We start from the raw sequence: 17,728 nt of genomic DNA on the forward strand, positions 1-17,728 counted from the left end.
GGTTTGTGTGTGGGCCAAGTTTCTTACAGTACATCAGTGTGTACAGGGGTTTGTGTGTGGGCCAAGTTTCTTACAGTACATCAGTGTGTACAGGGGTTTGTGTGTGGGCCAAGTTTCTTACAGTACTTACAGTACATCAGTGTGTACAGGGGTTTGTGTGTGGGCCAAGTTTCTTACAGTACATCAGTACAGGGGTTTCAGTGTGTGGGCCAAGTTTCTTACAGTACACAGGGGTTTGTGTGTGGGCCAAGGCCAAGTTTCAAGTTTCTTACAGTACATCAGTGTGTACAGGGGTTTGTGTGTGGGCAAGTTTCTTACAGTACATCAGTGTGTACAGGGGTTTTACAGTACAGTACATCAGTGTGTACAGGGGTTTGTGTGTGGGCCAAGTTTCTTACAGTACATCAGTGTGTACAGGGGTTTGTGTGTGGGCCAAGTTTCTTACAGTACATCAGTGTGTACAGGGGGTTTGTGTGTGGGCCAAGTTTCTTACAGTACATCAGTGTGTACAGGGGTTTGTGTGTCAAGTTTCTTACAGTACATCAGTGTGTACAGGGGTTTGTGTGTGGGCCAAGTTTCTTACAGTACATGTGTGTGGGCCAAGTTTCTTACAGTACATCAGGTGTACAGGGGTTTGTGTGTGGGCCAAGTTTCTTACAGTACATCAGTGGTTTGTGTGTGGGCCAAGTTTCTTACAGTACATCAGTGTGTACAGGGGTTTGTGTGTGGGCCAAGTTTCTTACAGTACATCAGTGTGTACAGGGGTTTGTGTGTGGGCCAAGTTTCTTACAGTACATCAGTGTGTACAGGGGTTTGTGTGTGGGCCAAGTTTCTTACAGTACATCAGTGTGTACAGGGGTTTGTGTGTGGGCCAAGTTTCTTACAGTACATCAGTGTGTACAGGCCAAGTTTCTTACAGTACATCAGTGTGTACAGGGGTTTGTGTGTGGGCCAAGTTTCTTACAGTACATCAGTGTGTACAGGGGTTTGTGTGTGGGCCAAGTTTCTTACAGTACATCAGTGTGTACAGGGGTTTGTGTGTGGGCCAAGTTTCTTACAGTACATCAGTGTGTACAGGGGTTTGTGTGTGGGCCAAGTTTCTTACAGTACATCAGTGTGTACAGGGGTTTGTGTGGGCCAAGTTTCTTACAGTACATCAGTGTGTACAGGGGTTTGTGTGTGGGCCAAGTTTCTTACAGTACATCAGTGTGTACAGGGGTTTGTGTGTGGGCCAAGTTTCTTACAGTACATCAGTGTGTACAGGGGTTTGTGTGTGGGCCAAGTTTCTTACAGTACATCAGTGTGTACAGGGGTTTGTGTGTGGGCCAAGTTTCTTACAGTACATCAGTGTGTACAGGGGTTTGTGTGTGGGCCAAGTTTCTTACAGTACATCAGTGTGTACAGGGGTTTGTGTGTGGGCCAAGTTTCTTACAGTACATCAGTGTGTACAGGGGTTTGTGTGTGGGCCAAGTTTCTTACAGTACATCAGTGTGTACAGGGGTTTGTGTGTGGGCCAAGTTTCTTACAGTACATCAGTGTGTACAGGGGTTTGTGTGTGGGCCAAGTTTCTTACAGTACATCAGTGTGTACAGGGGTTTGTGTGTGGGCCAAGTTTCTTACAGTACATCAGTGTGTACAGGGGTTTGTGTGTGGGCCAAGTTTCTTACAGTACATCAGTGTGTACAGGGGTTTGTGTGTGGGCCAAGTTTCTTACAGTACATCAGTGTGTACAGGGGTTTGTGTGTGGGCCAAGTTTCTTACAGTACATCAGTGTGTACAGGGGTTTGTGTGTGGGCCAAGTTTCTTACAGTACATCAGTGTGTACAGGGGTTTGTGTGTGGGCCAAGTTTCTTACAGTACATCAGTGTGTACAGGGGTTTGTGTGTGGGCCAAGTTTCTTACAGTACATCAGTGTGTACAGGGGTTTGTTTCTTACAGTACATCAGTGTGTACAGGGGTTTGTGTGTGGGCCTTACAGTACATCAGTGTTCTTGGGCCAAGTTTCTTACAGTACATCAGTGTGTACAGGGGTTTGTGTGTGGGCCAAGTTTCTTACAGTACATCATCAGTGTGTACAGGGGTTTGTGTGTGGGCCAAGTTTCTTACAGTACATCAGTGTGTACAGGGGTTTGTGTGTGGGCCAAGTTTCTTACAGTACATCAGTGTGTTTCTTACAGTACATCAGTGTGGGGTTTGTGTGTGGGCCAAGTTTCTTACAGTACATCAGTGTGTACAGGGGTTTGTGTGTGGGCCAAGTTTCTTACAGTACATCAGTGTGTACAGGGGTTTGTGTGTGGGCCAAGTTTCTTACAGTACATCAGTGTGTACAGGGGTTTGTGTGTGGGCCAAGTTTCTTACAGTACATCAGTGTGTACAGGGGTTTGTGTGTGGGCCAAGTTTCTTACAGTACATCAGTGTGTACAGGGGTTTGTGTGTGGGCCAAGTTTCTTACAGTACATCAGTGTGTACAGGGGTTTGTGTGTGGGCCAAGTTTCTTACAGTACATCAGTGTGTACAGGGGTTTGTGTGTGGGCCAAGTTTCTTACAGTACATCAGTGTGTACAGGGGTTTGTGTGTGGGCCAAGTTTCTTACAGTACATCAGTGTGTACAGGGGTTTGTGTGTGGGCCAAGTTTCTTACAGTACATCAGTGTGTACAGGGGTTTGTGTGTGGGCCAAGTTTCTTACAGTACATCAGTGTGTACAGGGGTTTGTTTCAAGTTTCTTACAGTACATCAGTGTGTACAGGGGTTTGTGTGTGGGCCAAGTTTCTTACAGTACATCAGTGTGTACAGGGGTTTGTGTGTGGGCCAAGTTTCTTACAGTACATCAGTGTGTACAGGGGTTTGTGTGTGGGCCAAGTTTCTTATCAGTACATCAGTGTGTACAGGGGTTTGTGTGTGGGCCAAGTTTCTTACAGTACATCAGTGTGTACAGGGGTTTGTGTGTGGGCCAAGTTTCTTACAGTACATCAGTGTGTACAGGGGTTTGTGTGTGGGCCAAGTTTCTTACAGTACATCAGTGTGTACAGGGGTTTGTGTGTGGGCCAAGTTTCTTACAGTACATCAGTGTGTACAGGGGTTTGTGTGTGGGCCAAGTTTCTTACAGTGTGTACAGGGGTTTGTGTGTGGGCCAAGTTTCTTACAGTACATCAGTGTGTACAGGGGTTTGTGTGTGGGCCAAGTTTCTTACAGTACATCAGTGTGTACAGGGGTTTGTGTGTGGGCCAAGTTTCTTACAGTCAGTGTGTCAGTGTGTACAGGGGTTTGTGTGTGGGCCAAGTTTCTTACAGTTTCCAGTTTCTTGTCAGTGTGTACAGGGGTTTGTTGTGGGCCAAGTTTCTTACAGTACATCAGTGTGTACAGGGGTTTGTGTGTGGGCCAAGTTTCTTACAGTATGTCAGTGTGTACAGGGGTTTGTGTGTGGGCCAAGTTTCGTACCGTACGTCAGTGTGTACAGGGGTTTGTGTGTGGGCCAAGTTTCTTACAGTACATCAGTGTGTACAGGGGTTTGTGTGTGGGCCAAGTTTCTTACCGTATGTCAGTGTGTACAGGGGTTTGTGTGTGGGCCAAGTTTCTTACAGTACATCAGTGTGTACAGGGGTTTGTGTGTGGGCCAAGTTTCTTACAGTACATCAGTGTGTACAGGGGTTTGTGTGTGGGCCAAGTTTCTTACCGTATGTCAGTGTGTACAGGGGTTTGTGTGTGGGCCAAGTTTCTTACAGTACATCAGTGTGTACAGGGGTTTGGGTGTGGGCCAAGTTTCTTACAGTACATCAGTGTGTACAGGGGTTTGTGTGTGGGCCAAGTTTCTTACCGTATGTCAGTGTGTACAGGGGTTTGTGTGTGGGCCAAGTTTCTTACCGTATGTCAGTGTGTACAGGGGTTTGCCAGTGATGTCCAAGGCGGTGAGGGCGGGGCTCTTGCCCTGTGTGGCCCCCCAGTGAACCAGGGCAGCCTGGAGGGCAGGGGGCCAGTTACTGACCACCCCCAGGGGCTCCCCCTTCACTGGGATGATCGGACGTCCCTCTGGCCGCGGGGTGTTGGGGTCCGGCTGAGGCACTGGAGGAGGGGACGGGGGAGCAGTATTAACCAGAGAGCACCTTTGAGGTTGGTACAGAGCAGTGGAAATAAAAATATTGTAGGTGACATTGACAGATATATAGTCTGATCCCAGATCTGTTTGTGCTGACTGGAGTTGGCAAGACTGCACTAACAGATCTGGGACCAGGCTAAGAGAGATCTACTGATTGAAGAATAAATGGTGACTCACCCTCTACAATTTCCTCCTGGTCGTCCATGAAGAACTCACTGAAGGGGGGCCTCTTGGGCCTCTTCAAGGTGTTGAGCAGCTGCTGAATCTTAGTGGACACCCTACTGTTAACCGGGACACCTGGAGGGTGGGGGGTGGGTGGTCCGACAAACACTGTCACACACACATACACTCGCCCTGCCCCGATACACAAAGTCTTTATTTCACACACAACTCTGGCTTGCCTTCTTTCGCCAGGACATTTCTCCACTCTCAGTTTGCTAGTTTTTAATCAACATCATAATTTCCCACTGCAAGCTGGCCCCTGGGAGTGGTCAATTCTTAAAGTCTTTTTAGAATGAAAGCCAGTAGACAAAGGGCTCCCTCTACACCAGGACTGGGAGGGTCGGAGTGAAGTAGATGGGAATAGGAATCATTGGATTCATAATTGGAAAACACATGAGGATTCATCCATTTCAGAGGATGGTTCTGGTTTCAGAGATCTACTATTCTCCCTAAAATCATACGGTACAGAGGGTAAGAACAAGTCACAAAGGCACAAACAGTACACAGACGTACAGTGAGGGAAAAAAGTATTTGATCCCCTGCTGATTTGTACGTGTCACGTTCTGACCTTTATTTCCTTTGTTTTGTCAATATTTAGTATGGTCAGGGCGTGAGTTGGGGTGGGCAGTCTGTTTGTTTTTCTATGATTTGGGGATTTCTATGTTTCGGCCTAGTATGGTTCTCAATCAGAGGCAGGTGTCATTAGTTGTCTCTGATTGAGAATCATACTTAGGTAGCTTGGGTTTCACTGTTTGTTTGTGGGTGATTGTCTATGTTAGTTGCTTGTGTCAGCTCAGTTCTTATGATAGCTTCACGGTCTTTATTTGTTTATTGTTATAGTGTTTCAGTGTTTTCTTTATTAAAATTCATGATGAACACCTACCACGCCGCATTTTGGTCCTCTGATCTTTCTCGCCTCTCCTCTTCAGATGAAGAGGAGGACGACCGTGACAGCACGTTTGCCCACTGACAAAGAAATGATCCGTCTATAATTTTAATGGTAGGTTTATTTGAACAGTGAGAGACAGAATAACAACAACAACAAAGAATCAAGAAAAACGCATTTCAAACATGTTAGAAATTGATTTGCATTTTAATGAAGGAAATAAGTATTGGAACCCTCTGCAAAACATGACTTAGTACTTGGTGGCAAAAACCCTTGTTGTCACACTCCTCTTTGCAGATCTTCTCCAAGTCATTAAGGTTTCGAGGCTGACGTTTGGCAACTCGAACCTTCAGCTCCCTCCACATATTTTCTATGGGATTAAGGTCTGGACACTGGCTAGGCCACTCCAGGACCTTAATGTGCTTCTTCTTGAGCCACTCCTTTGTTGCCTTGGCCGTGTGTTTTGGGTCATTATCATGCTGGAATACCCATACACGACCCATTTTCAATGCCCTGGCTGAGGGAAGGAGGTACTCACCCAAGATTTGACGGTACATGGCCCCGTCCATCGTCCCTTTGATGCGGTGAAGTTGTCCTGTCCCCTTAGCAGAAAAACACCCCCAAAGCATAATGTTTCCACCTCCATGTTTGACAGTGGGGATGGTGTTCTTGGGGTCATAGGCAGCATTCCTCCTCCTCCAAACACAGCGAGTTGAGGGGATGCCAAAGAGCTCCATTTTGGTCTCATCTGACCACAACACTTTGACCCAGTTGTTCTCTGAATCATTCAGATGTTCATTGGCAAACTTCAGACGGACATGTATATGTGCTTTCTTGAGCAGGGGGACCTTGCGGGCGCTGCAGGATTTCAGTCCTTCACGGTGTAGTGTGTTACCAATTGTTTTCTTGGTGACTATGGTCCCAGCTGCCTTGAGATCATTGACAAGATCCTCCCGGGTAGTTCTGGGCTGATTCCTCACCGTTCTCATGATCATTGCAACTCCACGAGGTGAGATCTTGCATGGAGCCCCAGGCCGAGGGAAATTGACAGTTCTTTTGTGTTTCTTCCATTTGCGAATAATCGCACCAACTGTTGTCACCTTCTCACCAAGCTGATTGGAGATTGTCTTGTAGCCCATTCCAGCCTTGTGTAGGTCTACAATCTTGTCCCGGACATCCTTGGAGATCTTTCTGATTGAGAGGGGGTCAAATACTTATTTCCCTCATTAAAATGCAAATCAATTTATAACCTTTTTGACATGCGTTTTTCTGGATGTTTTTGTTATTCTGTCTCTCACTGTTCAAATAAACCTACCATTAAAATTATAGATAGATCATTTCTTTGTCAGTGGGCAAACGTACAAAATCAGCAGGGGATCAAATATTTTTCCCTCACTGTATATATTCTCATAGGGAATGTGTTACCTCTTCTGTTACCTATTGCCAGTCAAAATAACATGTGACAGGGTGGAAAAAGACCAGAAGAAAAGAAAGCAACATGGTTTGGTTAATGATATGGTCCAGTCGGAGAGCAAAAGTTATTCAGGAAAAAATACTTATTACTTCAAAAAAGTTATTTTCAATGGAAATGCAAAATTGTATGAATCGACGAGGACACACACTCACAATCTCACACATAGACACACTTCCGTACTCCTACGTGACCCATCTCTCACACACACACACGCACACGCACACTCACACTCACACGCACACGCACACGCACACACACCTTAATAGAGATGCTATTCTTACCGTCGGCTGTCTCCATCATGCCGGAGTGACTCTGTCCGCGGCTCATCCCCCGGACCACAGGAGGGTTGTTGGGCCGGTCCACCTGAGAGAAGTCCCTGGCCTGGGGGGCCGCTGTTGTCACATCTGGGGGGTGGGCACTGTTCTCTGAAGGGCATGGGAGGAAGGCAGGGTGATTTTATCTGGGGTTACAGGTCATGACGTTCTAGTGTTGTGATCATGAGGACATATCTTACCGATACGTGCGTGAGCCAGCATGTCAGCTATGACTGGATGCTGTAGTTGTGGTTGGTACTGCGGCTGGTACTGGGGCTGATACTGGGGCTGATACTGGGGCTGATACTGGGGCTGATACTGGGGCTGATACTGGGGCTTGTACTGGGGCTGGGCTTGGGGCTGGGATGGTTGAGGCTGGGGCTTGCCCTCTCCATGGGACAGGGTGGAGGAGGCAGAGGAGGAGGTGGACGAGCCTTGGACAGAGTGGTTGATCCAGGAGTCAGGGCTCTGCAGACTCGGGGGCTGCAGCAGAGAGGGAGTGTCCAGAGCCTCCAAATCGGCTCCCACTGACGACTGCCTCAGCAGAGCACTCTCATTCTCTGAACCTGACGACGAGTCTGAGATAGGAGAAAGCGTAAGAGAGAGAATTAGAAAGAGAGCGTGTGACATTAGGATTAAACTCTACAGTACTAACAATAAAGCTTACGTAGGCTGTTCCTGAGGAAATAGAAGCAGTCAGGCTGATTTGAGGGGGTCAGTCCTACGCTACCTGGTGGGGTGCAGTTCATGACAGGCGACTGGACGTAGGTGGAGCGGCGTTTGGTGGGCATGGGCAGTGCCATCTTCTCCTCCTTATGTTTGGCCAACGCAGCCTGCACCGTCTCTGTGTGGATATCTGAGGCAACAAGAGAGAGAGAGAGAGGGGAAGAAGGCAAGAGGAAGAAATTACCCTTTATAATTTGGATGCTCGGATAGGGATGGAGAGGAAGAACTTGAACATGAGAACACCCACGGATAAACTTGAGTTTTTTCTTCTGAAATCTAAGTGAAACTACCAATGACGGAGACCTTTCAATAATCGTTATTCCAGAGATATTGATGCATAAAGACAATCAGTGTTCTGTCAAAAGCTGAAGTGATGTTTGACTTTTAACCATCAGAGGAGAAGAGATGCCAGTTCGGTCCTGCTGTAACAGGAAACCACTGTTTGTGTGCTGGAGAGAGGGTCTATTACGACCCTCACCCATCCCTTACCTTTAGAAAGTATTCACAGCACACCCCTTGATGTTTTATCTAATCAAGATATATTAATGTTTTATTTTCCATCTATTTTTTATAAATGTTCACATTTTTCTTTCACTTTGTCATTACAGAGTATTTTGTGTACATCATTGACAAAAAAAGAATTTAATCACACTTTGTAACAACAAATCATGGAAAAAGTCAGGGCTGTGAATACTTTCTTAAGGCACTGTACATTCATACATGCACGCACCCACCACACACACAGGTACGTAGTTATGTACGCAAGCATGCACCCAACACACACACACACACACACACACACACACACACACACACACACACACACACACACACACACACACACACACACACACACACACACACACACACACACACACACACACACACACACACACACACACACACACACACAGAATACATAGCTACATGGAAGAGAATCTACATAAACCGTCATCAAAAACAACACATTAACCAACACTATAGAATGTCACATGATAACATTTCATTCTTCTAAAAATAGACTGCTATTCTGTTTCCATTCTTCCCATATGCTGCATGTCCAATGATTCACGCCGAGAGGCGTCTCTGGGGATATAGGTGAGGTTGCATACACACTAAATCAAATCAAATGTATTTATATAGCCCTTCGTACATCAGCTGATATCTCAAAGTGCTGTACAGAAACCCAGCCTAAAACCCCAAACAGCAAACAATGCAGGTGTAAAAGCACGGTGGCTAGGAAAAACTCCCTAGAAAGGCCAAAACCTAGGAAGAAACCTAGAGAGGAACCGGGCTATGTGGGGTGGCCAGTCCTCTTCTGGCTGTGCCGGGTAGAGATTATAACAGAACATGACCAAGATGTTCAAATGTTCATAAATGACCAGCATGGTCAACTAGAAGCACATCAGCCTAGCAACACACACACACTGGCTGCTACCTTCCACACACCCATGGAAATGCATATAGGCTACATACACATGCATACAAGACAAGCCCTTCTGGATCTAAACATCAATAATATTGCTGACAGCTAATTCTACATCCTCTTGCCCACACCCTCGCCGTCTTCCTTTCTCTGTACCTCTCCTCCCCCACCATGAGACTGAGGTGTCAGCAGGTTCATCATAAGGTCATAAGGAGGATAAAACCATCCAGACTTGCCTTCTCCCTGACCCCTCACTCTATCCCTCCTCTCTATGGAACTTGAAGAAAACGTTCATGCAGTTCTCTCTATCTGGTCAGCCGTCCTATAGATCACACACAATGGTAGTCCTTCAGCCCCTCTGGCACATCAGACTGGCATTGATTTAGTGTGTGTGTGTGTGTGTCTCACGTGAGAGGCGAGACCAGTCTGATGCAGAGGCTGTCCAGACACGGAAGGGAGGAGAGGGAAGTGGAAGGAGAGAGAAACAGTAGAGCATGAAGCTGCCTAGAGGGAGGATACATTTACACTGTGTGCACCTCTAGTAACAGAAGGAGAGAGAGAAAAACAACAGAAGTGAGAGAGAGAGAGAGACAGAGAGACAGAGGGAGAGAGCGAAAGAGAGAGAGAGAGAGAGAGAGAGAGAGAGAGAGAAAGAGAGAGAGAGAGAGAAGGATAGAGAGAGAGAGAGAAAGTGAGAGAAGGATAGAGAGAGAGAGAAAGAGAGAGAGAGAGAGAAAGAGAGAAAGAGAGAGAGAGAGAGAGCACAAGAGAGAAATCAGTTATTTTGTGTCTTTTCAACCATCTAAAGATCCATTCTAACAATCCTTCCCTGCAATCTTTAGAATCTACAATAGAATTCTATGGTTCTGAGTTCATCCATCCTGTTTAGTATTCCCCCTGCTCTCTCCACAGCCCAGCACATTGCCAAGCCGTGACATCCCTCCACACTCACAGTGTGAGGGATCTGGACTCCTGGGCTCCCCTGTAGAGGGGCTGCTGAACACTGTAAGAAGTATAGGGACTTTTCTTTCTCCAAAACCCAACAGGACACACACACACACATGACCTCAGACAGTATTCACACTCTAACACACACGCTCAAAGCAGTGCTGCCCTTTTATTGGTATTTGAGACAATTATGGGATTACAAGATTCTGCTTCAAAACTATATTACTGGTTATATTGATCGAAATTAAAGAAAATACTGAGAGAATAGATAAAAGCTAACATGAATGAAAAACTCAACATTATTGACTATGACTGGATTTCCTTAGGTGACTTTAAGTGTCGATTTAAAACGTAAACTTATGTAAGGATAGAAGTTGTTGCTCACCTGATCGGTAGCGGTCATCCCTGGTCCCTCCGCTGCGGTGCGGTCGTCGGGAGCCGCGATCACGGTAGCGAGAAGAGGAGCTGGGGGGAGGAGCCTGTGTGTGAGTGCTGACATGGGTGGAGCCAGAGGCGTTGCTAGGACCAGGAGCATGTGCGTCATAGGCAGGGGGGGGTGGTTCTACTGGGGAGCACAACAAAAATTAAGTAGATGATTATGAGATCACAAGACAGTAAACAAAGTACATAGTATATAGAAGGTAATGTACCACAGAGTACATGTATAGAGATGTCCTTTCCATAGATGCAGACAGAAAGGGCTCAGATCTCTCCATGCTTTCAGTTCTTCCCTTGACCCTTGACCTGACTAGGGCTGTGGCTGTCATGAAAATTTGTCAGCTGGTGATTGTCAAGCAAATAACTGTCGGTCTCACGGTAATTGACCGTTAATTAACATAAACACATTTAGCATCTCTGGGCTTCGACACACAGCCTACAAACCACTGATGCAGACCTTTAAAACATTTCCATTTTGAAAAGTCTAATAAATCCATGTTCTATAACCTACACCATCACAATACATCCATTATTTACTTTAGACTGATCTAAAGAAACATGATATGAAGAAAATGTAGTCTATTTCAGAAGAACTATTTCAGAAGAACAGAATAGCATACTATGAGTTGACTTATGTTAGGCTCTGATGTGGCTATGCCATATGGCTGTGGGCTACACTAGTTCTTTTAGCAGAAAAGATTTGCTTAGAATTCCGTGGCATTATTTTTATTATTTTATAGTATGAAGAATACAATTGAACATATCTGAATGAAACAGAAAGGATATTTTCTCCAAAACTATTTGAGGGAGTGCGTCCATGCAGCTATTCTGTGTTGAGCAGTTAACAAAGAAGGTCCTCCTGTATGTTTAATGTAGAGTTATTCATGCAACTTTAGTTGTGATTAGGGTCGGAAACTTTCCGGTAAATTTCCATGGGAAGTTAAGCCCGGGAATTTGGGGAATTTTGCTTAAATTCATAAAAAAAGTTAAACTTGAAAGGCAATAAGGCAATTCTAGCTCTTGTGGCATATTTTGGTTCAACTATCCCCAATTCAATGCATGCACAGTGCATTCTTCCATCACATGTGCAGTGCACTCTTCAATCACATGTTCAGCTGATTCTCAAGATCTTGCACACTAATGAGATGCTATTGAGCCCACACTACTACACTGTCTGAGCCAAGGACTACATGCTTTCTGGTAAGTTTTGATTACAATACTGGGTGGGGTGAATATATTTTATATGACATACATGATTTTTTGTTAACTAGTAAATAGTAGCCTACAGCAAAGTGTGCTTTTATCCTTTCTAACTTAATAATTTCTGCTAGTTAGATTTTGCTACCATGTGGGTTTTAGCTTGCTTGAGCCTGCTAACTGAGGAGTGTTAATTCACCTGTTTCCATACATGTTTCATTTTAAATCAATTATCTCACAAAGGAGTTGTTTAATCTAACTGTTTAACTATTTATCTGTACATGGAATTGTATTTTTTATTTATTAATTATTTTCCTTATCTTTACAGGAAAATACCATGGGCAGTATCTGATGTGTGGAGACATTTCACTGCAGCTAATGTAGAAGGAAAAGCTGTGTACATTTGCAAATACTGTGCCAAATCATATGTGAAGAACGCAACAAAGATGCAGAATCATCTGGCCAAGTGCATAAAGTTCCCTCAGCGCTCACAACCTCTGAGAAAAGTCCCTCTACTTCTATTCGAGGTGAAAATGATGAATCCGACACCTTATCGATAGCAACAGCTAATGGTCCTTCTGGAATCAGAAGATTGTTTGACTCAATGGAGGAAAGTAGTCAAGGAAATGCTGATGAATGTCTTGCTTGAGCTGTGTACGCAACTGGTTCACCTCTGATGCTCACAGGCAATGTGTATTGAAAGAGATTTCTGAATGTTCTTCGCTCAGCATACACTCCTCCAACCAGACATGCTGTATCTACTCATTTGCCAGATGTAGAATTCAACAGAGTTCAAGTGAACGTCAAGCAAATCATAGAGAAAGCAGGCTGTATTGCAATCATCTATGATGGGTGGTTGAATGTTCGTGGGCAAGGAATAATTAACAACATCATCTCCACCCCACAACCAGTATTCTACAAGAGCCCAGACACAAGGGACAACAGACACACCGGTCTCTACATTGCAGATGAGCTGAAGGCAGTCATCAATGACCTTGAACCACAGAAGATATTTGCACTGGTGACAGACAATGCTGCGAACATGAAGGCTGCTTGGTCTAAAGTGGAGGACCCCTACCCTCACATCACACCCATTGGCTGTGCTGCTCATGCATTGAATCATGGTACTGAAAACAATGGATACACTCTACAAGAGAGCCAAGGAAATGGTTAGGTATATGAAGGGTCATCAAGTTATAGCAGCAATCTACCTCACCAAGCAAAGTGAGAAGAATAAAAGCACCACATTGAAGCTGCCAGCAACACCCGTTGGGAGGGTGTTGTCATTATGTTTGACAGTCTCCCGGAGGGGAAGGAGTCTCTCCAAGAAATGTCCATATCACAGTCTACCGATATGGACAGCCCCATCAAGAGGATCCTCCTGGAATGTATTTTGGGAGAGAGTGGTAAGCAGCCTGAAACTCCTGAAAAATATAGCAGTAGCCATTGCACGGATTGAGGAAGACAATGCCATCAGGTCTGATGTTCATAATCTGCTTGCAGATGTAAGAGAAGAAATCTGTACTGCCCTGCCCACTCCACTGTTGATTTTTTAAAAATACATTAAAAGCGTGAAGACTTCAGCCTGAAGCTCATACAAGCCGCAGCGTACATATTGGTCCCCAAGTATGCTGGCAAGAGCATCCTGTCTGGTGCAGAGATGAACAACGCCTATGGTCCCATCACTACCTTGTCTCGTCACATTGGCCTGGATGAGGGAAAGGTTCTTGGCAGTCTGGCGAAGTACACTTCCAAGCAAGGGCTATGGGATGGAGATGCAATATGGCAGTCGTGACAACATATCTCATCAGCCACCTGGTGGAAGGGACTTGATCTGAGGCGCTTTCCCCTGTTGCCTTCATCATCCTCCAAATCCCAACAACATCAGCCGCCTCAGAGTGCAACTGGTCCTTGTTTGGGAACACACACACCAAAGCACGCAACAGGCTGACCAATAAAAGAGTTGAAAAATTTGTGGCCATCCGGGCAAATTTGAGGCTTTTTGAGCCTGACAATTAGCCATCCTCAACAGGGATGGAAAGTGACAATGAAGATGAGTAAGTAATCCCTCTCACCCCACCCCCCCCTAAGTAATCCCTCTCACCCCACCCCCCCCCTAAGTTTTAGATGCACTATTGTTAAGTGACTGTCCCACTGGATGTCATAAGGTGAATGCACCAATTTGTAAGTCGCTCTGGATAAGAGCGTCTGCTAAATGACTTAAATGTAAATGTAAATGAGGCCTCAGAGTCTGATGTTCAAGAGGTGAAAATTGAGGAGGTCCAGGGAGAAGACATGGAAGCCTGTGAGGAAGACAACTAAAGCTTTAGTTTCAAGACTATCATTTTACGGATGTATGTTGAAAAGGTTTTTGGGAGATGTGATGGATCACATCGTCATTTCCGGTCACAACTTGCAGACTTGTTTACGTGTTGCTGTGCGTTTTGTTGCCAACCTTACTTTGCTACCTGACAACTTTACGTTTTTAGCTTTTTAATTACCGTTTACATTTTTAGTTTTTCCTTCACTCAACTTTTTTTCATTCAACTTTTTACTCCGGACGCTTTATCTGGACATGGATCGTCAGGACCTCCAACAGCCGAAGCTAAGTAGTAACATTAACTTGATGGTTTCTGATTGCAGTCGCTGTACTCATAATATACAGGAGAACGATCACCTTAAGGCGAGGATAGCTGTGCTGCAAGCCCAGCTTCAGACGCAATCGTTAGGCAAGGGTCATTTTAGTGTAGGAAAGGATGAAACAGCGTCTGTGCCACCAGTAAGTACAGATAGTACTATAAATCCCCTCGCACAGTTCCCGCAGCCTGACAACTTTCTCATGGCTGCTGGAGGGAAATGCTGTAGGAATGCTCAACCGGTGTCACTCATTCAGCTGACAGAAACTTTCAACCGGTTTTCCCCATTAAGCAGCGAGTCAGAGTCTGAGTCTGAGCCTTCTCTTGTCTCTACTCTTCCCGTTACGGGGTCTGAGATGCCGAAGCCTCCAACCATTAGCTCTGACAAATTGAAAACCCTAGTCATTGGCGACTCCATTACCCACAGTATTAGACTTAAAAAGAATCATCCAGTGATCATACACTGTTTACCAGGAGGCAGGGCTACCGACGTTTAAGGCTAATCTGAAGATGGTGCTGGCCAAAACTAAAACTGGCGAGTGTAGAGATTATAGAGATATTGTTATCCACGTCAGCACCAACGATGTTAGGATGAAACAGTCAGAAGTCACCAAGTGCAACATAGCTTCAGCGTGTAAATCAGCTAGAAAGATGTGTTGGCATCGAATAATTGTCTCTGGCCCCCTCCGAGTTAGGGGGAGTGATGAGGTCAACAGCAGAGTCTCACAACTCAATCGCTGGTAGAAAACTGTTTTCTGCCCCTCCCAAAAGATAGAATTTGTAGATAATTCGCCCTCTTTCTGGGACTCACCCACCCCAAGCCTGGCCTGCTGAGGAGTGACGGACTCCATCCTAGCTGGAGGGGTGCTTTCATCTTATCTACCAACATAGACAGGGCTCTTACTCCTCTAGCTCCACAATGAAATTGGGTGCAGGCCAGGCAGCAGGCTGTCAGCCAGCCTGCCAGCTGACTGTGCTAGTGGAGTCTGCCACTAAGTGTAGTCAGCTCAGCTATCCCCATTGAAACCGTGTCTGCGCCTCGACCAAGGTTGAGCAAAACTAAATATGGCGGTGTTCGCCTTAGCAATCTCACTAGGATAAAGACCTCCTCCATTCCTGTCATTATTGAAAGAGATCGTGATACCTCACATCTCAAAATAGGGCTACTTAATGTTAGAACCCTCTCTTCAAAGGCAGTTATAGTTAATGAACTAATCACTGATCATAATCTTGATGTGATTGGCCTGACTGAAACATGGCTTAACCTCTTCAGTCGACCCTCTACTTTTTCGAACATTCTGTTAAAAATCGCGCAACATTTCAGCGCCCTGCTACTCAGGCCAGGAATATAGTATATGCATATGATTAGTATGTGTGGATAGAAAACACTCAGACGTTTATAAAACTTGTTAAATCACGGCTGTGACTATAACAGAACGTGCGTTTCATCGAAAAGTGCAAGAAAATCTGATCACTGAAAATGGAAATAAATATCCATGCGCCACTTCCAGGAATTGTTCAAAGTGAACCGAATGACATGAGGCCGAGGTTTCAGTGCCTACAGCTTCCACGCAATGTCTAGAGTCTTGTCATTTGATTCAGCTTTGATTCTTGGTCAAACCGAAATCAGGGGAACCGATTCCCTCCGGTCTCCGACTTGATCATCGAGCACTCTCTATGTCATGCAGGTGAAAGAAGGACCCAAAGCGACTATATAACAGAAACAGAGTTTATTTAAGTGATCTAGACTTGTAGAGGGGAAATAACTGCCACAGACTGAGGTCGCCGGGTAGGCGCAGGCCGTAGGATAGAACCTGCTCACACGCAGCATCTGATGAAGGCAAAAAAACACGACAGGACAGGCGATACACAATCACAGCAAAAACACGACAGGACAGGGCGAAACGCAATCACAGCATGGTGAATACAATACAAGGAACCGACGGGACAGGAACGGAACACAAAGGAATAAATAGGGACTCTAATCAGGGGAAAGGATCGGGAACAGGTGTGGGAAGACTAAATGATGATTAGGGAATAGGAACAGCTGGGAGCAGGAACGGAACGATAGAGAGAGGAGAGAGAGGGAGGGGGAGAGAGAGGGATAGAAAAAGGGAGCGAACCTAATAAGACCAGCAGGGGGAAACGAACAGAAGGAAAAGCAAAATGACAAGATGATATAAGACAAAACATGACAGTACCCCCCAACACCGGCGCCTCCTGGCGCTCTCGAGGAGGAACACTGGCGGCAACGGAGGAAATCATAGATCAAGTGAACTCCTCTCCTCAGGACCGTAACGAAAACGATAAAAAGGGAAACTAGGGTACTACTCTAAAAAAAAAAAATGAGAACTAGGGACAGACTGAGACACAGCAAGGGCAGGGACAAGAACAGGAGAGACGAAGCAGAAAAAAATTACCAGACTTCTTCTGCGCGCAGTCTGAACACGCAGCCACGAAACGGCGCGTGTCACGCTCCTGAGTCGGCCACCAAAAGCGCTGGCGAATAGACGCAAGAGTCGGGATGACCAGCTAACTTGGCAGAGTGAGCCCACTGAACAGCCAGACGAGTGGAAACAGGAACGAAAAGGAGGTTACTAGGACAAGCGCGCGGCGACGCAGTGTGCGTGAGCTTAACCTGTCTTTCAATTCCCCAGACTGTCAACCCGACAACACGCCCATAAGGAAGAATCCCCTCGAGATCAGTAGAAGCCACAGAAGAACTAAACAATCAGGCTTGGTGTTCTTGCTATGAAATCACAAACTCGAAACGAGCGAAAAACAACGCCCAACGAGCTTGACGGGCATTAAGTCGTTTGGCAGAACGGAGTCAAGGTTCTTATGGTTGTCGCCCCCTCCAACCACTGTCATTTGAGTGACGTCAGAGTAACGAGGATAGGAGCGGACATTAAAACGTTCAGATCAGCTTTGATCATGAAAAGAGCACTTCATCTACTGGACAGAGAAAATCAAACATGTCTCCAGAACATCATTAATGAATTGGCGAGACCGACGGCAGAACCCGGTAAAATCCAGGACTGCACGAGATGGTAGCGTTACGGTCCACAGAAAGTAAAGCACCTGGCTCCCTGCAGAATCTGACTGCGACATGAGATGGATAAGAAATGAAATCAGGGAATGCGATTCCTCCCTCTCAGTCTCAAAAGCCAGGGATGATGATTTCAGCCCGGTGACGAAGCACCCAGCCTTTCGTTCTACTCAAGAAGACAAAAACAAAAAGTCAGAACATCATTAACTAAGGAACAGCTGGCGCCGAGGAAGCAGAACCCGGTACTCAAAATCTAACGGAGTGTTAACCACTGCGCGCACGAGATGAGTAAGCCTCCAGAAAACAGCTAAAGGCTGA

General features: G+C 45.7%; 1 protein-coding gene across 7 annotated transcripts in view; it reads right to left on the minus strand.

Annotated features, from left to right (window-relative positions):
• The window catches only part of LOC124031239 (disco-interacting protein 2 homolog B-A-like), an 89,863-nt gene that overhangs the window by 31,420 nt on the left and 40,715 nt on the right, over positions 1-17,728 (minus strand). For 2 of the 7 annotated variants that reach the window (XM_046342282.1, XM_046342279.1), the window contains exons 3-9: positions 10,476-10,655; positions 7,658-7,846; positions 7,191-7,568; positions 6,958-7,101; positions 6,628-6,639; positions 4,272-4,391; positions 3,863-4,060 (exon numbers count right to left, since the gene is read on the minus strand). In XM_046342282.1, coding sequence (XP_046198238.1) covers positions 3,863-4,060; positions 4,272-4,391; positions 6,628-6,639; positions 6,958-7,101; positions 7,191-7,568; positions 7,658-7,846; positions 10,476-10,655 — 1,221 coding nt within the window. The remainder of the gene's footprint in view (positions 1-3,862; positions 4,061-4,271; positions 4,392-6,627; positions 6,640-6,957; positions 7,102-7,190; positions 7,569-7,657; positions 7,847-10,475; positions 10,656-17,728) is intronic. The other 5 variants (XM_046342283.1, XM_046342281.1, XM_046342280.1 and 2 more) reach the window with 4 other exon arrangements.

The sequence above is a fragment of the Oncorhynchus gorbuscha genome, linkage group LG03, assembly GCF_021184085.1.
Source record: "Oncorhynchus gorbuscha isolate QuinsamMale2020 ecotype Even-year linkage group LG03, OgorEven_v1.0, whole genome shotgun sequence".
In the NCBI taxonomy this organism is placed as follows: domain Eukaryota; kingdom Metazoa; phylum Chordata; class Actinopteri; order Salmoniformes; family Salmonidae; genus Oncorhynchus; species Oncorhynchus gorbuscha.